The 23,528-nt window shown below is 43.1% G+C and overlaps 1 protein-coding gene across 8 annotated transcripts in view; it reads right to left on the bottom strand.

The window, feature by feature from the left end:
* TTC28 (tetratricopeptide repeat domain 28) overlaps positions 1-23,528 on the bottom strand; it is a 158,173-nt gene that overhangs the window by 50,558 nt on the left and 84,087 nt on the right. For all 8 annotated transcript variants that reach the window (XR_011803843.1, XR_011803844.1, XR_011803845.1 and 5 more), the window contains 3 exons: positions 17,649-17,796; positions 14,561-14,833; positions 13,625-13,755 (listed from right to left, as the gene is read on the bottom strand). Coding sequence is in view for 4 of the 8 variants with exons in the window: in XM_038187479.2 (XP_038043407.1) it covers positions 13,625-13,755; positions 14,561-14,833; positions 17,649-17,796 (552 nt within the window). In the remaining 4 variants the exon portion in view is untranslated. The remainder of the gene's footprint in view (positions 1-13,624; positions 13,756-14,560; positions 14,834-17,648; positions 17,797-23,528) is intronic.

Raw genomic sequence — 23,528 nt, 5'->3', positions numbered from 1 at the left:
GTTATTTGAAAACCTGAGTTCTTACCACAGAGAAACAAGACAAATTGTCTGAGAAACGAATTCTTTTGCCTACTTTATCTACCAGGACACAGGCTTACCTTTCACCTGACAAAGCCAGGGTATATATATATACCTGGACAACAGGGCAAAGAGACAAAAGCAGAGCTTCTGCTCAGCATGTATTTGCTACCTCAGCATGGCCATTCACTCCAAAGCTCTGATCCTGAGCACTCCATGGTCCCCTGCATATGCATTTCTTTTGCTACCCAGCTGCTGCTGTGACCCATTTACACAGCAGCCATCTCTTCAAAGACCTTCAGAAAGGTACAATCAAGGTGAGACTGAACAGAGATCACCCTAGCATCAGATCTCTGGAAAGTTCCAGTCCACCCTTCCACCTCAGAGGTAGCTACAACATCTCAGAACAATTGTCCTCACTATTTGAGACAGCATACTACCAAAGAGGCAGTCTTGCTCTCTTCCTATTTTTGGCTGTGGACTCCCAACACATCCTTAGGCTAGTGTTCCTGTTCACGCAGCACATTCAGAGCTCTGTGACCACCTGTTCAAACTTCCTATTTCTTAACAGGCAAGATCTTGCACTGAATGGTGTGACTGGGAGAAGAGCAGCTTGACCACATCACCAGACTGCAAGCAGGTGGGTCCCCTCTGGCTGTTCCGCTGTCAGGAAGAAAGATTTGCTCCCTTTCTTCTTACTTTCTGAGTTCAGCTGCTGGAACAACCTATGTGGCATACTTCTGTTTTATTTTGCTAATCCCCTCTTACTTTGGCTTGGATTGCCCTCCAGTGCAGCTGATACCAGTGCTTTCAGTTTAAGGAGCAAGCATGCTTCATTGTCCTGGGTGTAATACCCCTAGTCACAAAATAAAAAGCTCTCCTATAAAAAGGGACTCCATGAGTGCAAGGGGTGCAACTGAAAGCACCTTGCAGGTCATGCCAACTAACTATCTGCAATCTGAACACCACAGAACTGGAGAGAGGCTTCAGCACAGTAGCACTGATAAAGACACCAGCCTAACTCCAGGGGAGCACAAGACAAGCTGTAAGAAATGAGTCTTGTTCTGCACACACAAGACATGAATCAGGCCATAGCTTCTCAGAAGTACACAGGCAGCAAGAAGTTCTGCAGGGCTAGACTCACCTAAGACTTTGTAGATTCACACATACAGACACCTTGCAGAGCCACATACACCTTGCTGCACAGAACAAACTGCTAGGCCACTTGGGACAAAATTAAATCCCAGCACAACACAACCCTAAGCAGAGCTGATTCAGCGACCTCAATTAATTCTGGAAGACAGGCCACCACCACCAGTAGCTCTTCTGATGTAACTGGGAAAAGACTGGAAATGCCTTTCTCGAAACACACAAGTCAAACTGTTCCCTGCTGGTGCTGCTTAAAAAAGAGGATGCTTACATATGCAAATTGCTAGACAAGCTATGGCAAAGAGCCATCTAGACAAGAGATTCAGATGATGTTAACATCTTACAGCTAGGGAAAAGAGGCATAAATGGAAAGCAGGAGATCTCAGGCTGTCTGTGCACAAAACAAACTTGCCAGATACAGAGATTGCTCATATTGTACGCATGAATCGTTTCACGCACACAGATGCAGAAAGGCTACCTCTACCCTCTGATACGGCCTTCCCACCCATGCTTCCCACGTGTTACGTTCTGTGGCAGTCTGGGTTGCTAACTGATCCAAGTGCTCTGAACGATGTACTTCTCGATCATCTTGGAACCTGCATGAACAGAGCCTATGGCACTTCCAGCTTCCCATGGGCTGGTTGCAGCATCTCTTCTCCAGCAAGATAAATACCAGTACTCTCTAAATACTCTCAGGGGCAATCACTGGAACAACTGAATAGTTTGACATTAAAGCAGCGTTTGGGAGCAATTTGGTGATTACATCTGCTGAGGATACCAATGACTCATTTCAGGGGGTTAGTAATACAACTTGGGAAGATAAATTCATCACTGTATACTTAATAAAATCCTCCACATAACAGCATCCACTGGCAACTCTATGTGGCTCACACATCGGGCCAACAGGGTAGAGATATTCCCATATGTACTGGCATAAGCATCAATATGTTGTGGTGGATACAAGGTTGGCACCGGTTGTGCATGTGCAACAGACTTAGCTGTGCTAGCACGAATTTCTGATTGGTAGCAGGATGATGGGAAACTACAGCTTCATACCAGTGGGGCTGTGCATTAGCAAACAAAGAAAATCAATGTTTTATATATCTGACAAAGACAAATTTTACGGTGGGGGTTGCTTACACCTTCAATTTTGTAATTTATCACTTTAATAGAAAGCAGGTTCTTCTGCCGCTAAGCTGAGGTACAGAATGGAGTTCTGAAAAGGGTTTCAAATTGCTCTCGTTTTCCTGGAGGCAGCAGACAGCTTAGGCTTTTCATCTGAATAACGTGAAGAGTCTGATGTTAAGCAGATGTGCATCACAGAATGACAATTAATAGGGACCTGGTGACTGAGAGAAATGTCTTTCTTAGATATTTCACCCATGACAGAGAATGGTCATTTCCCAATTATGTTACATTAAAACAACCATTTGACTGATTGCACAGCCTCCTTACATGAGAACATTGCATAATAATCCTAAAAAGGGCAAGGTGAAAACGCTCTGCCTGGTACCCCACTGCATGGAAGCCCTAATCCCCAAATACGGACACCAATCAGGGCCGATCAGAGACCGAGCTTTCACAGCTGAGGTGGGGAAATGCACAGTATGGACCAAGCACTTGTGATATACAGAAGCCTCACTGCAGCCCTCACCCTGCCCATGGCGGGATGGTTACAACCAGGTGATCCTTGAGGTCCCTTCCAACCCAGGCCTTTCTGTGACTCCATACTGAGCTTGTGCTCTTGTTAGAGTAGGGGGGTTCACAGGAGTTGAGTTTGGCTGTAGAGGTCAGCAACAGATGACCTTGGGAACAGCCTGGTCTTTGTGCTATTCTAGGTCTTTAGAAAGCACATCACCGCTTTTTGAACTGCAGCCTTTCCAGATGATGGGTTTAAACAATATTATGAATTTACAAGCACAGGAATGTGAACATACCCCCTGTGTTTGCAGCTGATATTGGCCTGTAGGGACACAAAGCCTTAACAAGTTTCTATTGTTCCAGTTTACATCATTCCTGAAAAGCCAGGCTTGGGTCCTGAGGCAGACAGGTACTAAAACATATGTTGTAAGAGACACTGGGACTGTACCTAGTCAAGAGAAAGAAATGGATGTGAACTGACCTAATGTGGATATGAAGCCGACATCTGACAGAAACCTCTTCTCTGTTGGATGCACAAAGGTTGACTAATAGTAATATAACACTGTGTAAGCATTTAAGCTCTTTCTGCGTGTAAGCATGTAAATTCTGTTTGTTTTACAGCTATGGACTGCGCCACTGCTGTGCACACAGGCAGGACAGTAGCCTAGCAGGGAATGAATACTTTCAGGACCTACCAAAATGATCCAGTGCCTGTAAATTGCATTTTATCTCCAATTCCATTAAGCCCCTTTATTATTTGATCAGAATCCACCAATATTCCACAAGTAGCTCTGGAGATAAGTGATTGTGTGCTAGTGCAAAATTCACACCCAAATACAGTAGGTGCCCCATCAACATTCTTCAGCAACACCCTTCCCTCCTCCCTCAAAAGCGAGGTTTGTATGTCTGTACCACATCCAGCATTTTCTTTGTATGGCATGCTTTTGAAAACAAAGAGCAAGCAGCAAGTAATATTCTCCTCCTGTATATTATCTGTACACAGAAAGAAGGAATGGCTTTGCTTTCAGGTAATTATTGCCTGGAAAACAAAATAAAAACCCACACTGGAATCAATAACCCTGTCAAATCCAGTTTATTTATAGAAGGTTTCAGTCTTTTACACAGAAACTGCCGTTTTCAATGAGTCTCTCTTTAAAGAACTGTATTTCATTCTTATAACTGCAGGTTTAGGCACTGCAGCAAACTGAACATCAATGAACAGAAGCAATGCTGCAGACACCAGTTATTAATAGTATTGCACAGAAAAAGGAATGCAGTCCTTTTTACTTCTTCCCACTACACCACAAGCAAAGGCTTAACACCTCCATCACTCTTGGATGAAATCACTCAGACACACAAGATGTGCAGCTGAGCTCCCTGGCACTGACCCTGGATGTTCCTCTTCCTGCACAGGAATGCTCCAGGCCAACCTTGTCCTTCCCAAAGCACCTCTGCACAGTCCTTCTGGAGCAGGGTCTGATCCTAATGTTACTCTTGCTCCTAAAGCTGTATATCATTTTACGGGGAAACTTAATATGGGAAAAGCTTTGGCTGAGGTGGGCCTTCTGAAAAACCAAGAAGTGCTGATCCCCGAGTTGTGGATCTAGACCAGGTTTCCACATCGCTTCTTGTACCATAATCAGGGTACAGGCCACAGTAGAATACTAGGTTTTGCAGATACTGTGAGAAGTAATTAAAAACAGAAGGCTGCATTTCTTTCAGCTAAAATCCATGTAGTGTGAAGGTCAAGTAGGGACATTTAAAGGAGATCCTCAGGAAGTATTACATTTCCCTTTTGAGTCACAAGTCCAGACAAAACAAAGCATGTGGCTGGCTTTCAGTGCACTCCCAAATTTCCTCCTCTGTTCAGATTTCCTTTCATTCTGCTTTCACATGCAGCCTCACATTTGAACTGGACAAATCTGTATTGAATACAGTCAAGCTGACCTCTAAAGAGCTGCTAAAAACAGAGAGAAAGGCAACAAATTTATGCTTTCTTACACAAATCCAGCTATTTAATGGTCAAGTATTATGGTGCTCACATCACTGATCTCACCCTCTCACCTAGGCAAGTTTTTCAGTCTAAGATTTGATGCAAATGCAACACTAGTGCCCTGGAAGACCCAGAATCTTCTGATGAACTCATACAGATAGCGTTTTCCCAACAGCTGGTACTCAACTCTTCTTTGTTGCAGCAAAGAATCTGTTTCTGATATGGAGTGAGAAAGCTTTCCCCCAAGAAAGCAAGCTTTCCCCCAAGGTATGCAAGAATTCACCCCAGATTCCTAATAAAGCAAGACTACCAGCTGCAACAAGAGGCTGAAATCAATGAAGCAAAGGCAAGCACTGCATTTTTAAATGAGGGTTTCAAGTCTGGAACCTATCCGTACATCATGGGTCACATTTTGAGTCCCAGTGGTTAATCAGATGCCTCTCAAGGACCAGCTGTTTGAAGTGGAAGCATATATGGGAACTATATGGACTGGTAAGAGTACACCTGTAATTTTGTAAGCTCAACAACAGAGCCAAACATGTGGGCCAGGCAAAGACTGGCAAAAACAACTCTGTTGTTTTTAAGTCCTGTGTAAAACGTCATGGGATTTTGAAAGTTGTTTCTCACAGAGGTTGAGCCAAAGAAAAAGCTTGATTCAATTTCTTGAAAGCACCTTCAGGACTCAAAAGGTCCTTTAAAAGACCCCAGAGAAAGATGGAAGGCATAGTGGAGAAAAGAGTGAAGAGGTAATCCCATGCACTAAAAATGTTTACGGATGTAGATGTACCACTATCACTCTTCTTGCCACTTGGTCTTTATGATAAGAAACTTTTTTTTCTTTCTTTTTTTTTTTTTTTAACATAAAAATAGGAGGACACTCCTGCAAAGTTACCATCTCTGCAATACATATATATAGTGCTTATGCAGTGGGATGTGGTCTCTTGATGTTTCTGGGATATCAGTAACAGAGATGCTAATTTCTTGACAAAAGGATCTCTTATGGAGTTTCCAAACTCTTCCTCTGAAAAAAAGCTTAAGAAGTAAAAGCTAACTGCTGCCTAATACAGTAGCAGCGGTCACACCCTAAAGTCGTCATTCTTACACTTCTATTAGCAGTGCCTGCTTTAACTGTTAATATAAATCATCAATTAGCAAAGCCCTTCGCAGTCTATTCCTTACTTCTGGAACTCCAGTCAGACGTGATGAAGCTGTAAGGAACGGCATATATTCTCCTCTTAGCCTTTCCTGAACACATGCACCCTTAGCAGCCGTGGATGTTTTCTGGGGCCTGGCACATACCATGACGCCAGCTGCGCCTGCCCTGTAGGGAAAAGACAGACCCCTGGATGCTCCAAAAATGCAATGCATGACGTCTTCTTCCTCAGAGGCCAAGCAGCTGCAACGGGACCTCGAGGACATTGCTGGAAAAGCAACTCTGTGAAGTGACTCGGCATGGTTGAGGTAGACCTGTGGTGACAGACTTGGGTAACAACAGAGCATCTTACTGACTCCACAGGGATGGGGCACTGACTCCGTGTGCTGGCTGCTCACAGCCCTGCTGGAGACGTAAGGCAGTGGCACTACAGTGAGGAAAAGCTGTGCTCACTATTGGGCACGAGCTCTGCTCCAGCTTCACCTCAGTGCCAGGCTGCAACAGTACAAACCTGGTGATGTCTATACCTGTAGAAAGACTCCATACTCCTGACAAGGTAACCAGGAGGAGAACCTGGCCCCACAACTAACCAGCTGCACATGTTCCAATGAGCTCACCCCACACTGACAAGCCCTATGGTGGCTCCTCCAGAGAAGAACGGTTGCACAGACCCACGCTTCCAGCCAAATCTACAGCACAACTGCAAGCACAGGGACCCTTGCAACCAAAGCAGAAACAGTTGTAATTTTATCTCTGCCGGCTGCCATCTCTGTGGCTGCCAGCACAATCCAAACACAGAAACCTTCCTGGGCCAAGAAAGGGTGCAGACAGTCTGCCAGGGAGACATCCCCTATTTCAGGCAAGCTCTCACACCATTCAGTCAGAGGGAAGTTCAGCTGGGGCAGATGCACCTGTTCACACATGGGGCAGAGCCCATACACCCTGACATGTCTGCTTGGAACTGTTCAGCTCACAGCAGCAAAGGTGACTGATTTATGGCACAAGCAGAATCCCAGCCTTTGCATGACAATCTCAGAGCACTCAAGGCAAGGATGAAGACAGTCTCTCCTAAGGACAGCTGTGCCACTTCTAATTCAGATTGTACTCTTACCTAACTCAGCAAAATATGTATTTCTAAAATGATGGGCAAAGAAAATGAAAAAAACATTCTTTTATCCTGTACCATAATACACACACACACCGGTTCTTCAAACAAAAGATTAAATACAGCTTTGCTATTTAGTAAAGGTGTGGCTTCTTTAGACAAAGCTCAATGGGAAGGACACCTGGAAAACATTTTGCTCTCTTCAGGAAGAGACACAAAATCCTGGCTTTATAGACTTTATAGATTTCAGTAGAAAGAAGTGATCTATCTTTCCTACTCCATCTCCAATAAGAAAGTGAAATTTGATCTTTGACTTGCACAGTCTGACAGTAAGTAGCTGTAGTTTACAAAATGTAGGAAGCTTTATGCTGAGTTACACTGCTGGCTCAGACAGGCTTTGAAGGGGACTGGAAAAAGCTACTAGAATTTCAAACCTAAATAACCACCAGCAGCTGAGCTGCACACAAAGGATGTTCAGACAGTTGCAAAATCTGCAAATTCCCAACCGAATACAGACACAGATTATGTCTGTAACAGCCACCATATTTCACTAACACTCCTCCCCCAGAGGCTTAACACATCCCTGTCACACACAGCAGCCTGTTATTCCTGACAGCCTTGCATCATAACAATCCTCTGATGCCAGGAAAGGCCTCTAGTCACAATAAGATCCATGGCAATGCTCTCACTGCAGTATAAAGTGCAGCACCTAACTACTGGCTTCTTGAGTCTCCTGGGCTTTTTAAATCTCCTTTGAGCAGCTGGCTACGCTGTGCTTAATACACCCCAAATGCAGTTTGCCCTCTTAGATGCCAGGGCACACTGCAGCTCATGTTGAGCCTGCTCTTAACCAGCACCCCCAGATCCCTTCTTGCAGAGCTGCTCTCCAGCCACTCATCTCCCAGCCTGTGCCTGTGTCCAGCTGTGTTCCCCCCAGCTGTAGCACCCAGCATTTACTGTCGTTGAATTTCATGCCATTGCTGATTGTCCAATGCTCCAACAGAGCAGAATGCATCTGAATTTCCACAGCAGTTCCCTGGGAAGTCTTCTTAAAAATCTTATATGGACTTTAAGTCATTGTAACTTGCAAATCAAAGGAGGCAGCTTTGGCTCCTAGCACAGCGCCTCCTTCTCCTCTGCACAGCAATAGTTCAAAAATATGTCTTGTGACAGTAAAAGCTACTCACTGAGTCTGGTTCTGGGCATACACACCTGCTGCAGATGATTGTCAGAGCCACATGTTAATGAATATAGCAAGTGCAGCAGCCAGCAGCCATAGAAACAAATGGCCTCCAAAAAGGAGGACACTGAACCCCAGCCAGTTCCACACCTACTCCCAGAAATAGCTGCTTCTAGAGGGGAGGTGGGGGGAACCCTTCAAAACCTGGCCAAGAATGAGAACTGCACGCTGTTGGGCATCCTGAGGCCGTGCAGGGACAAGCTGGCACAGGCAGAGTCCATACATCTGTCCTCTGCTTTCCCTCTGGGCTCCCTGCCCTTCCTGCAGCCGTGCTCACTGAGAAAAGGGGCAGTGGAAAATGGGCTTGAGTCATCCAACTTCAGGATCACGAACAGTCCTTTTCCTAACCCAGCTCCTTCCTTCACCCACACCTAGTGAAGAGGGATGTTGCATCTTTAATGAAAGGCCCTGCTCAATGCTGAACACGCCGGCCAGCACACGCACAGAAGCTGCCAGCACCCAGTGGCTTGCTGGCAACATCGTCCTTCCCAAAAGCTCAGCATTGGCAATGCACTTTCACACAGGCACTAATTTTATTATGGTTGCTTTATGATTTTGCCTCACTGCCCTGCTATTTTTAAATGCAGGGCTGTAATAGAAGGCGTCTGACTGCCCGAGAGAGGGGAGCTATTACGCTGTGGATTCTCTGTGGTGTCGGCAGCCTTTGTAAGGCAGAACTGGTGAGCCTGAGAAGGGGCTCCACCACTCAGTAACAGGCACCTTGCTCCACAGCTTTCCTTTCCCTTTCAATGTCTGCTTATCAGTCCTCACAGCTTCAAAACACTCCCTCAAGTAGTTGTTTTCCAAATTAAATTATTTCAAATGAACACAGGTGAAAAACAGTTATTAGTGAGAGCCACTCCAACCCATCCTGAGATAGCCCACAGTTAGCTCCAACTCAGCTGCACAGAAGCAAGGAATGGCCTTACTGAATTTTGTAGTGCAAGACAAGCCTGAATACCTGAGAAGTAGCTAGAGATGAATAGAAACAGGGACAAGGAACAGTAGGTGTCACAGGCATCAAAAGTTGTCACATTCACTTTTTCATTCCAATCTTTCCTCTAACCCTGGCATAGCTCATCAGTTGCACTATCATTGTTCAAATCACAGCTCATGGTGTGGCATCAACACAATTATATGGGTTACACAAGATCAGGTTGCCCAGTTTTTAAAACAAAGTATTTACTTCAAAAATATAGTACAGGCATAACAATCTATACCTCTGTTATTAAAAATGACTAGATTAGTACCACAAGATAACTAACATGTATTGACTACCTTATAAACCTCAACAGAGGTAAGATACCACAAACTGCTTTTACTGTGATGTAGCAAAGTCAACTCCTGCCTTCTTATTGCCACTGCAGTGAAGCGAACATACCCGCACAAGCCTAAATATTGCATAAAAGCCAACAGCTGCATGGTCAGACCAAGTATTTAGTCATCATGCCTCGAAGAAGAGATTGGACTGTGCACTTAGTCACATGGTCTGAACTTTTGGGTAGACCTGTGCGGTGTCAAGAGTTGGACTTGATGATCCTTAAGGGTCCCTTCCAACTCAGGATATTCTATGATATTCTATTCTATGATTAAGGAAACAGGCCATTGAATCTGAAAGAGGAAGTTGTATTCTGCTATTTATTATCTGAAGAGCATCGCTTCGCTCGCATCTTTAGGTTCTTAAAGTAAGAAGAACTTGTAGCATTACTGCTGATATGTAATAATGTTTTGCATTGATCAGGTAGCAGGCAGTCTAAGAGATTAAATTCACCACCTATTTTTCCTGGGAGGTGATCATAGGAAATGCATTTTAAGTTCAGTGTCAAGTTGAACTCTGACTAAATACTAATTTATTTCTTTAAGTGAAACCTTGCTTTGTAACCATTCTCCATCCTACTTGTACATAAAAAATGTTTTATATGAAGACACAGGAATTTATTACCATTTATCTACTGTTTTTTAAATAATTACTGCATCTGATCTTCTTCCCCCACAAAGCATCAGTTTGATATACTGGTCGCTTTGGGTGGAGATACCTTCACTTATTAGTACTTAGCCATGTTGTCACAGGTGAACCCTGTCCTGTATATTTAACCTCGAGTGATTTTTGTCTTGGTATCTACCAGGCAGAGGCGACCTCCCTGCAACTTCCAGGTTGCTCAGACTACAACAGTTTATGGTGATGCTCTATCGAGTCGACAGCTTTGTTTTGTGCAAGTATACCCTAACAGAAACTAGTTCTAACTTCTCCAAGTAGTAGTATGGTCAAACTTCATGCCTTTTACCTAGGGACTGTAAAGGAACAGTCTGGCAATACCCATGCTGCTAAGTGGCATGGCTGAAGCGTGGATAGATCCATGCACAGCAGCTTTACTTCAGCTGCTACAGGAGACACCACGGTGAGAGCAGCAGCACAGACCTCATTGGGATTCTCAACTTGAGTACAATCCCAGAGACTGTAGCAGGCCAAGACAGCCCACGCTGAAATCTGTTCTGCTTCATCTTCACAGACAAATGTCAGACTACCAAGCTGTGCTACAATTTCCTCTTTAACTGCACTTAAATAATTTCAGGAGTTCAACTCCTGCACTCAACTCCATTAGAGAGATGTCCTTCTACATGGTGCTGCTTACCTTTCTTTCCTTTTATTGCACCTCCTGCTGTCATCCCTTTTAGAATGGTATCCCACTTACTACAATGATCATCTGCAAAGCTCCACAGTAACCCAAAGAACATATGGAAAGGTCCCTTATGAGTTCTAGCTTCCTGAATCAACTACACTCTTATGTCTGCTATTCTCTCTCAAAAAAATAATTTAAAAAAAAAAATCTTGCAGAATTGGCTTATCTGAGTTTCTTGACCTGCCACTGCAGCTGGTCAAAAATCCATGACTTCATTGCGATGGAAAGCACTGAAATGACAGTCTGAAGATGATTACTTCACAATGCCCATTACAGTATCTCATTAAGAACTAGTCTTGCCCATCTGCATAGAAGAAAAACTCATGTATGTTCAATACCTCAAGGTCTCTCAAAGATTCTAGAGGAATGCCAAGTCCCAGCTATTTTTGCTCCGTTCTTTCTATGTGCATAAGTATCAGAAACCAGATTGAACTTTTCCTCCACACAGTGACTCAAGAGAGGACGACCTATCTGCACATATGGATTTTGAATGTTATGAAATGGTGCTTGTTAAAGGAGCTGCACATACTCCCTGTGCCAGGTAGAAAAAAATTAAAATTCTGGAGCACCTGAGCAGCTTGGATGACTTCCCACCCAGCTGACAAAGTTGCTCTTCTAAAGGTTTGTGTGGAGGAGGAGACACCTGAATATTACAGCCAGACCCTCTGCAAATTATTCCTGAGTTCATGGGCTACTCGATCCAGAAAAAGTCCTGGGTATGAGTATTTGCTTTGGCAGGCTCAGAACACAATGCTCCCTCTGAGGACTGCTGCCTCACATACAAAGGAGCACTTATTTATTATTATTATTTATTTATTTATTTATTAACCTTTTAAGCCAATCCTCTGGATAGTTGGAGGTAAAACAATTACCTCATTACAGTCGCACACCAAATTCCCTTCTGGTGGGATTCACATCAGCACTACTGCAACTTTATAATATTTGCATTATAAAAATGCCTGCAAAGGAGGCCAAGAAAAACAGCTTTTTGTTCAGAGGAAGCTCTGTGGTCAAGATGATGTCATAAGAAAGCGCCAAATTAATTTCCTGTGGTTACATCCTACAGGAAATCCAAGAAGCTCAGCTTTCTTTCTAAACTAAGCAGTCATTTGTTGTCAATAACTGTTAATTATGTGCCCAGATGTGTCATAAACTAAGAACTATCACTATTAGACTTCATTCTCTGGGTTCTTTCCAGATCGACCATTGGGATCTGTTTAGATCAGCAGCCTGAAGTCAGTGGAATAGATCAGCACTTGCTTCCTTGGGCCAGTTCAGGGGCTCTGGTAAACGCAGACTGCTGTGTTCTTGCCAAGAGCCAGCACAGTGAGCTTCCTGTTATTTCCTTCTGCAGCGCCTTCCACACAACTGGGAGAGGGCATTTGCTGCTTAGAGAAACGCCACAGAGTAGGAACAGCTATGCAGATTAGACTCTTAGCAAGAACAGGGACTCCCAATCAAGAAAACTATAAAAAACAATGGTAACAGCTTCTCTGCTTTGCATGAACAGAAACAGGGAAATCAGGAGTAATTCATAAGGTTTTCCAGCTGGTAAAATAATCAAGAAAATGTTGAGCAGATTCCTCCTATCGCAGTCCTTCCACAACCTACCAAAGGATGCATCACATCAAGGCTTACTTGATATTTAAATCATAAAAAAACACTTCAGCAAAGCACTTAAATATTTTAAGTTGCTCTTTTCAACAGTCACCAGTGGGAAAACAGTTCCCCCAGTTTTTGTATCTCCCCCAAACTGCTCACATTTACATTCACACCTGCCTTGCTGCCCCTAGCCAACACCTTCATCTGCCCTACAGTTCACTAGTCCTCTACTTTCCTATTCACAGTACAGAGGAATAGACTGGAGGAGAAAAATAATCCTTTTGTTTCTGTAATCTGCACTGAAGTTATGACTCTGTCCTCACAGTGAACTTTCAGTGAAAATCTCTTGAGACAAACTCTTCAGCCCACGAATCATGCTTCCCTGGACTGGCAGGGGGCCCGGCACAACACTTGGAGAACTGAAGGGTATATAGTTAAGACAAATCAGATCCAGTCCAAACAACCCCTACCTTTTACACATCACTGTGTTTTAAGGCTTGCATGGATTATTTTTTCAGTACTTTTTAAACAAAGTATATTTCACGGAGACTGTGAGTGTTTGGGGCAGAGACCTAGCTCATTATTTGTCTGGAAAACGCACAACACGGGATGCACCCTTGTGGAGTTCAGAATGATAGCACATACACCAGGGAAAATGAGAGCTGGTGATAGCCAGGACTCAACTGTAATGTTCTATCAATGCCTAACTCTGCAACAGCCTCTACCTGGAGCTTACGCACAGAGAACAAAAGAGACAGGCAGCTAGACAGAGGCAGAATGACTTGCTCAAAGTCACGTGGAGAATAGAGACAGAGGCATTCAAAAGTACAAAACAAGCATCCTGTCACCCGCACGTACATACTGTATCTACTGGAACATAAAATTTCCATTAAAAATGCAAATGTAAGGCTGGAAAGACAAATTACAGAGCTTCTGAGTTCTCAGAATAACACATCAGACAAATAAGGCTTCTTGACGTGATTGTGTCCTTTTAGAAAATCATGCATGATTCCTCGTTCAGTCTATTTAATAAGCTTCCTACCTCTCTGTCCTTGAGTTTCATGGCAAGCACCAGCTGATGTCTGTGGTTAGTAAGGGCCTCCCGGTAATTTCCTTTGGAGAAGAATGCAGAGCCCAGATTTCCATGAGCTCGGCATTCTCCCGTCTGGTCACCTGAGACACATGCAAACAAAAAAAAAAAGATTAGATAACAAAAGGGTGGCTGGAAACATCCAGCAGAAAGACTAAAACACTGTACAAGTGATGTTCCAGTGTAAGAACCAAGATCAGAACAAACTCATCCTCATATTTAATACACAGCCTAACCTCCCTGGCTTTCAGAAACTTACAGAATATTCCTCAACCTATTTTTGGAATTGTGTTAGTTTCTTCTTTGGCCTGACACCTGGCAACCTCCCATTCTTCCATGTTTATTCTTTGTTTGACATTAGCAATTTCTTTGTGAAAACAACTAAATGGTCCAGGGCTGAACACAAGAGCACGACAGCTTTCACCAGAAAGCAATTCTGCAGCCCAGGTCGGACACGAAGTACATCTACTACTATCTTCCTTTCTTGTTCCCTAGCAACTGTCTCAAAAGCTCAGACTGACTACCTTTTTCTAAGCAATTATTGAAAAAAAAAAAAATCCCGCATACAAACATACTGCTTCATTTAACACACATTTAACATTTTGAGCACAGCAAGTGAGACTAGTACGTATACAAGACACCTGAGAACTAGAGGACCCTGTAAAACCTTAGCATACTCATTGATTGCTTGTCCCTTCACACATTTAGGTAAACAGGACTGCACAAGCCCATAGTTCACACATTCAAGGAAGTTTACATTTGATTTGGTAGCTTGTAAAATACCACACGAATCTGAGCATCATAGAGAGATGCTGACCATTAGCACAACTATTAATTTGTTCCATTTACACCAAACTAGCACTCAAATGAGTGAAATGAGAACTCTACCTAAAGTCTTGGCTACATCCAAGTCCTGCTGCATGTATCCGGTGCTTTTCTCTGTATTCCCTAGGGACCAGTAAGCACTGCTCAGTGCAGAGAACACTGATCCCCGCAGCTTTAGGCTGCAAGTGCCAATCTTCAGGGCAGCTTCTAGGACAACCACAGAAGCCCCGTGATGGCCTGCTGTAAGAAGTTCCTGGCCAATCACAGACACCACAACAAAGGGGCTCTTGTCCAGCTTCATCTTCTGCAACTGTTGATAGGTTGGCTCCAGAGACTCTAAAACACATAAAGGAAAGCAGAGTTACTCAACAAACGAAGTTATTTTCATCTATAAACGAACCTAACACCTCATCTCCATTTTTGGTAACCAAATGACACATGAGTTAAGGGCCAGTCTACCCAAATCAAACCAAGATTTATTACAGGAATTCAGGGCTCAAACACATAGTTTAATATTTAGTACAAGCATATTGAGACAGGTCAGGTCAACAAGCAAGTTGATGCTTCCATTGCAGAAAGCACTTCTGGAAGACAGTACAAGAATGCAGAGCAGTCTTATACTGAGGTCTTAAGACTGGTTTAATGGCAGGCAAAATACAGAAAACACCTGTAGAGTTTCATAGGAGATTGGAAACGGGCCACCAGCAATGTATATGAGCACTGTAGGTTCTGCTCTTTTAGCACAAACTTCAGCTGAATGTTTGAAAAATCTGTGCCTGTCCACATACTGTGCACATGACGTGTGCCAAGAGAAGTGACAAAAACATCAGAAAGAAGCTGCTCGACCTATGCAGCCTTACCTGCTCTCATAAGCAGCCAGGATCTGAAGGTACACCTGCAGAAAAACAGCACTGGACTTGACAGACTAGTGATAATGTGTCTAATTGCTTTTATTGTGCTGTTGATAAAACATCTTGGCTGCATGTCTCAGTAAAGACATCAATATAACAGGACTCCAGAGTTTGCTGCGCTCCACCTGACCACGCTGAGTTCATTTTCCATATTTATGACCAAGCAGGATTTCTGGATTAGATGCTCTCACCTGAATCAACATTATCACAGCAACCTCCGAATGCCATGTGCTCCTAGTTTTCATCATCTCTGCCCCTCTACAATCAAAATGTATATGAATAACTACAAAAGAGGATTTCCTTCCCTTCCCTGTGTGAGTGTGATGCCGTTTACCAACATACAGTTAGATCCTGGGATTAAATGCAGATGTAAGAGAATAGAAATAATTGCTGTAACATGCCACCAGGAAACAAAACTGATTAACAGTTTTTACAATCCTAGGCAGGTAATGCATACAAGCATAGGGAGAGAGAGGAAAGCACAAGCAAGGGCTCCTGGTAATCCTAAAGTCAAACAGAAAAGGTGAACTAGCGTGGTAATGGAAGGGCCAATGCAGAGGTCATTGCTCCTCTCACACAACAGCAAACAGGGAGGGAAGAGACGTCACCACAGCCAGGTGAAAGATGCAGCATCAGGGGTTCATTTGCTATAGAAGCAAGCTTCAGCTTCTCTACATTTTGCAGACCTACCCTCCCTGAATCCCTCAGTGTCTGCTTTTAATAATTTTTTGCACAACACTAACACTTACAGACCCTTTTGCCTTTCCAGTTGCTCATATTCTTTCTCTGAATGCAAGTATTCGGGAAGCAACCACTCAAACCAGTCTACCCATACCTTGAAATTATCAATTATCCTGATGGAATCAAATCACACAGAACTGGTTTTACACCATGATACCCAAACAGATCTTCTACGTCTCTCATAGGCAGCAAACTCTTGTAAAGGGGGGCAGAATGATAACGTAACAACTACTGAAGTGTTCACAGAGTGCCTACCTCAGTGGGACCAAGCTCCTGAATATTCATTGCAGTAGTACAGCATAGACACACACTCAAAACCAGTACTTTATAAGCAAAGCTAATCTAAAATTTGCCAACCACTCAGTGAGAGGATAACAACTGGAAAGCAGCAACACTGAGAAGCACAGTAGGGAGCAGCAATATAAATACAAAACTGCAGTATGTCAGGACAGTGAGATCATCCAGCCAGACTGGGGGCTGCTTACAGAGTAATACCACAACACCTGCATGCTAAGCAGCAGCCACAGTACATTTGGGTACCGAATGAAATTAGCTTCACACATTAACTGCTATATAGGATAGAAACTTCTAGATGAATCCATATTAAAGGATAGAGAAAAACACCACGGGGAAAAAGAAAAAAAAATAAAAAAACACTAACAGAAATATTTTTTCATTTCAGTGCTTCTTGACCCCTAAGCCCTGGGGCCTCCAGCAGTATCTGCTAATGATGAGAATTATCATGTGTCGTTGCCATCCATCCCCCTCCCCCCCCTCCCCGAAATACCACTGGGACACAACAACAAAGAGCTTGCAAGAGAAACAGAGCAACAGAGCAAAGAGGATACTGCTACTTTCCTCTAGACAGGAAAATCTTTGTCCCTGGAAATGGGGACCATTATGAAAGAGGCAAAACATGTACAGCTAATACTACCTCAATGTCCACGTTATGTCAACATTCTTCCCAAATATAAATGAAATAGCAGAGCAGACTTTTGCCTTCCGGACCATTGTTTTGAGATACAATAATACTGTGGAAAATCTGCCAGAGTACTCTTCTAGACAAACTCTGGCCGTGACCATTTAGGACTCCCTGCGCCCAGTGGCCAAGCACTAGAGCACTGTGGAAAATTGTTCCTAGTAACAATAAAGCCAGGGCCACAGTAGTGCACATCTCCATCTGCACCACTACTGCATGAAAGACAAAGCAGCACGGATTTCGTTGGAACTCTTACACAATACCAGTTTGATTCATCTCTCCAGTGCTTCTTGAGTGGGGTGTCACCATCTTGCCGTCCCACTGAATCACAATACTATTTTTTTATTTCCTCCTCCTACTTAGAGCTCTATTTCTCAGCAGAAAAGTCAAATCCCGAAATCATTCCCTTCAGGCCTCCAGATTTCTCCCCCTAAGATGCTGGCAGAGTTACCATAGACTGAAACTACTGCCTTTAAGTACCACAGCAGCAGATCACCTGAGAAAATTTCCTGGCGCTTACCTCGCATGGGAGATTTCATGGCAGCCTCGACCATGCCAACCAGAAGCTGAAGACTCTTGGGATCCTGAGCCAGACCCGATGCAAATGCTGCCAGTGCATCTGCATGACGTCCGAGATACTGAAGGGCTACGCCCTGTCGGAAGTATGCCTGAAAAAACAAAAGGAAGAAATGTCAATTACTAAATTGGTAGAAGTCACAAATACTGAATCTGCCAGTCACCTCACACTGGTGGACATTACATGATCACATTCAGGATTCTTTGGTCATGCTACATATAATTGGAAAAATCCAGCATTACAGCTTGGTTTGTGACTGCCCAGCCAGTCGCTTATCCCCACTGTGTGATGACTTCCTCGACCTTTGCAAGGCCTCTGAAGTGCTCTGGAGACCAGGGATGGTAATTACTATTCAGACACACAGCTTTCCCCTTGGATTCAGCAAATTACTTATTCTGACCTTCTTATAACCAAATGCTCATTCTCTTGAGACCTCCATTTCTACTCTCTTGGCTCACAGAGCATAGAAAGAACACGTTTCCTTTCTCAAAATTTCTCACCAATGAGTCCAATATAAACACTGTATTAGCAGAGAACAAAATGTATTGAAAGCTCAAGTTGCAATGAAATACTGTACAAAACTCCAAATAGGATCAGAATCTCCCTTATCCACATGCATCTCTCAATGCAGACAAGGGCCCAGCATTGTCCCACTTGCTGGGTGCAGCAAATGTCATCTATTGACTCATCAACCCATCTCATGCCTGTATCACCCCTGGAAAGTCAGGTCTCCAATTTACAGTACATGTGAACACCATTCTGTTCCAATTACAGAATCACTTTTGAACCAGGATGCCCAATTCAGAATTCTGAAGTTAGCTTTCCTAAGGGAAAGGGAGAATGCTCCGTGCACACAAAGCAAGTACCATAAGGAGCCAGTATTTCACACTGAGGATGGATTTTTTTGTTGGTTTTATCATGAATGAACTGACAGTTAAAGAAACATAGATACTGTATCAGCCAGAGAGCTAAGCAAACAGATAGGCCATACTGTTGAATTGCAGTATGCTGCTGAATCAGGTTATTTACAAAGTGACCAGGATATCGTTAAGTGATACCGGAGTAGGCAGTTCAATAATCCCAGACTATGAGTCTTGAAGTGAGGCAGGAAGACCCTCCTCTTGCAAGAATATTTTGATGGAACTGAAGAAAGTGAGGAAGAGCACTGTGTTGAGATAAAGGCTGTGTACCAGGGAGTGAGAGCCAGAAATGCACCAACAGTGCAGAAAAACACAAGTCAGAACCATGAGCAGGGAGAAAATGAGATTGCACACAAAATAACAACAATGAAAAAGAACAAAATTATTTGGAAAAAAAAAAAAAAAAGGGCACAGGTGAGACATGCTAAATACAATGAGCTTGAAAGTACAGTGAGCAACTGCTCTTACTGCAACCATGTAAAAGAACTGAAATGCAATCAAAAGTGAGAATCAGACCACAGACTAACAAGTAGTGAAATTTGGAGTGCATGTTATACATGCACTTCTTAGACTGAGCCAAGACACTCATCATTTTGAACACATTTACAAGAACATTTTTCTTTGTTTATTCCTTTCAGTGGAAACCTTTCATGGAACCATGCAATACCTTCAAGTTAACTTCAATCTCTTCTCACTACACATTTGCATTCTTTTATCAACATCATCACTATGCATCTGAAAAACATTCCCAAACAGAGCTTTTGCATTCCCCTCAATTGTGATACCAAGAACCCCCACACAAAGCAAGAACTGCAGAAATGTGTCCTACTCACATAAAGCAATGGCAAAGCCTCTGCTCACAGGATATGCAGAGCTACCTTGAGACCTACAGCATCAGAGAGCACAGAAACCACAACCCAATATTTACTCCAAGTGCTGAGACATATTCGTAGCACATACCTCTGAACGCTATATTATATATATATTTAAAAAAAGTGTTAAATCTTTAAAAACATCTTTAATATCCATTATTCAAGTTTTATCTTCATGTCCAACTCATATCTTTATAACCCAAACTTTGCTGTACTCTTGGTTCACTGAAAACTAATTTGATAGCACCAGTAAAGATGCACAGTAGAAAATAAAAACTTATACTGTATTAAAGAGTGCTTAAAGAACATAATACTACTCCTTAAGATTGGCTCCCAGTATCACATTCATGAGTAAGACATAATCACTGTTTGTACCCATCTGCAACAGATACATTGTGCTCAAGATACGTTAAGAGTACGTGTGAAGGTCTTTTTACTTGCATGGGATAAATCTACAACTGATATCCAAACTGGTATTTCAGTAGAGCTTGCAGATGCTTTCAGAATCCAATCCATGGAGGCAGAGATTAAGGAAAATCAGAAATGACATGAGAAATTTAGAGACATGAATATTTAATTCCTTTTCCATTAGCAATCGTTGACTGTAGAACTAGTTTTAATGAATTTGATGAAAGCAAAATTCTTTTCATTAACCTTTAGTATAAATGTGTTCTTATTGAACCAAACAAGCTACTGTACTGGAAACCCAATTCAATGTTAATTAGATTACTAGCATGATGCTTTAAATCGCTGAAAATATAAAGAACTAAGAGATGTGAAGCAGCCATAAAACACGAGTTCTCCAAGCAGCGAGTGTGCTGTCACCTAAATCATGGTGTATGCTTTTAAGTCCTTCCCCCCCCACTCCCCCCCCCCAGAATTATAATTTAATTACTTTCTTTACTGCTTCATGACAGAGGCAGTTTGATGCAGCATGTCTCTGATGGGGGCCTTTCAGGCCAAGGCTGGTTTCACAGACCCAGGACTAATGTGCCTGCCTAATCCAATTATCAAGGATGAGGGCACAAATACACAGCAGCCAGCAAGGGAACTCCGCATTGTGCATATCTAACATCTCGTGCTTTACAGAAAGGTAGAAGCCTGTCACCTCTTCTCTCAAAATGCATACTACCTGTATAGAAGGCACATCAGAAGCACACTGCAGAATGTCAATTCAGCCCCCAAACCCAAAAAGCTGTATAAAGAGTTCTAATGAAAAGGCAGAAGGGTGACGGATGCTACAGACAATGCAGAGGATACTCTCATGGCCTACAGAAGCGAGGAATTACTATGGTTAGGATTTCCAGGGTTCAAAAGGGACCATGTAGTTAGCGCAATGCTCTCTACATCCCATCCTATACAAAGGCTGTAGCAGAAGAAGTAAGAAACTCAGCTTCAGGAACTCCTCAGCTACAGGTGCAGTAAAAAATAGCTTTCCTGTGTCCCATGAAGAAAAATGACCCCTGTGAGGAAAATGGAGAACAAGCATGCTAAACAAAACACACACGAAGCCTCTGCCCTACTACCAGTTCTTGTACAGAAATTCAGACGAACATCTCCTAGCGGGAAAACAAACAAACAAAAAACAAAAACCCACCACACGTGCAACTTGACAACAGAAAAAAGCCTGGCCACAGGGTGTCAGAGTGCTGTGCAGATTAGCAACATGCCTGCTGCACTGACCATTGCCTCCCCAAGACCTTGCAGTGTGCATCCCACAGCACTGAGGAACAGAGCCCCCAGCCCCGCGTTCTGCTCTCGGGGAGACCACAGGCTCCGGGTGATAGAAGCAAACGAGGCAGGGAAGAGACTGGCAAACAGTATACGGTTCAGCAGCACGCATGCTCCATGTCCTTGCTGCAAAGAGTTCTTATTTCCTCCCCACATCTATTCCTGGAAATCACTTAATCTGAATACAAACCAGCATTCAGAGCCCAACAGAAAAATCAAAACAAACAAACAAACAAACAAACAAACAAAAAAAAAAACAACAACAAAAAAAAACTATTAATCTTAACTGAAGGAAAATTTTGGTCAATTTTTCTCCCACAAAAATATTTTCTTCCTTTCTCCTCCAGTTTCCAGTTTATACAGAACCCTCTCCACATATTGTTCTCCCCAGAGTCCTTTAACAAAATAAATAAAAAGCATTCACATCATCTATTTCCTCTCCAAAAGAGGCATTCACAAGTTATTTTAGCATTGGAATGAAGACACCATATCGAGGGAAAAATCTGCAAAGAGGAAATGGAGAATCACTCCTTGGAAGAGGAAAGGAAAAGGAAAGGCAGGGAGCCAGCAGCTGCAGCTGAAGAAAGGAGACAAAGAGCATCTTTCCAACACTGACGAAGACAGAATCTTCCCACGCTTCAGTAAACTTTACATTTCTGATCTTCACTTAGCGCGACTGAAAGAGCACTCACAGAATCACAGAATGGTTGAAGTTGGAAAGGACCTCTGGAGATCCTCTTGTCCAACCCTCCTGCCAAGCAGGGTCACCTAGAGCACATTGCTCCTTCTAAAATGAAAAGCATATTTATTTACCAGTGGTCCCAGGTAAGAAAAGCCCATTGATTCCTTTAAAGAAGATTAAAGCAACAAGAAGATGATGCTTTGCTAAAGACAGGACAAAAGAACAGCAGGTGTATTCTGACCAGTGGCTCTTTGCATCCTCAATGTAATATAGAAAGTCAGAATCTCTTGTATTTTTTCAGTCTCTGCATCACATTTTCCCTCGAAGGGAAGGTGGCACCAGAACTCTTCCTTCCCCCCCAGCTAGAAGAAAACCTTTGGGCAGTCAGATAAGTGGTAACCAATGCAAGAAATATTTTCACCCATTATACACCCTGAAATGGAAGGATTTAAATTCCTTCCAAAAAGATAACTTTGGTATTGAATCCCGGTGCTCAGTTGTTTCTTGGATTATGCTCTGCTTCAGCTGCAGGTACCACTGACTAGTTGTACATAGTTTTATTTACTCTTTCTTACATTTCAACTACACTGACTGAGACCTTATTTCCACCTGAAATGTTGGCTTAAGTAAGTAAGAACAGGCCATCTGTTCTTTTTGCATAAATCTACCTTATTTCCTCTTATTTATATCTTCTCAAAGATAACCGCTTTTAAGCTTTTAATTCTTTTAATAGGTTTAGTGGTTTTTTTGCACTGATTAGTTTTACTTCTCATCTCATCAGCCTTACCGTTTTTGGGGCAGATTGTGCCTCACACCTATGCACAGAGCTCCAGAGGCACGGACCTGTGGTAACAGCAAGATATTCTCAGAGCATCACCTTGCAAAGGGCCTTCCCAATCCTTCGTTAACATACTAATGAATCAAGTTCCCCCTCTCTTTAAATCTCCTTGCAATGGTGCACCTGCAGTGGAGCACCAATAGATTAGAAGTCCACAGTATTCATTTGCATCTAGTAATGTATTTCAAGGAGAAAGAGCCAACTCGGGACAGATCACAGGCAGACTTCAAGACATGCAGGCCCATACTCCCCAAGTCCAGACTCCCTTTGGTTTCATCAGACCTTCCAACTGCCAACGAACTGGACCAATTGGGGCAGAAAAATGTTGCTCGTTTTCTCTGTGAAAGTTAAAAAACAAACAAACAAAAATAACAACAAGAAAAGCAAAAAACAAGCAAACAAAAACCTGCAGATAACGGTGCCCTGGCGAGTGGGACACCAGACAATTCTCCCCTCCTCTCTTCATCAGGGAGCCAGCAGATGACTCTAGGAAGAGAGATACCTCCCCCTCCTGACAGCTTACCCCTGTTACTGCCCGTGTACCCCCTTACACTCAGTGATGTGAATGCTGGCTTCAAGCCTCCTGGTCAGTCAGTGCCTTCCCTGGGGAGAGAGGAGCTTTCACTTGTCAGCATACAGGCACGGTGTCAGCAAATCCCTGTAGTTTCCTGACTGCAGCTCTCACAAAGAAAAAGCCATAGCGGATGGTAAACAAACACTGCTTTATGAACAGGTTCATTGAGGTCAGCTGATGATGCATAGCTGCAGAGCTCAGAAAAA

Source organism: Anas platyrhynchos, chromosome 16 (genome assembly GCF_047663525.1).
Source record: "Anas platyrhynchos isolate ZD024472 breed Pekin duck chromosome 16, IASCAAS_PekinDuck_T2T, whole genome shotgun sequence".
Classification (NCBI taxonomy): Eukaryota; Metazoa; Chordata; class Aves; order Anseriformes; family Anatidae; genus Anas; species Anas platyrhynchos.
Note: the sequence above shows the minus strand (reverse complement) of the source record. Positions and strands in the feature narration are given on the sequence as shown.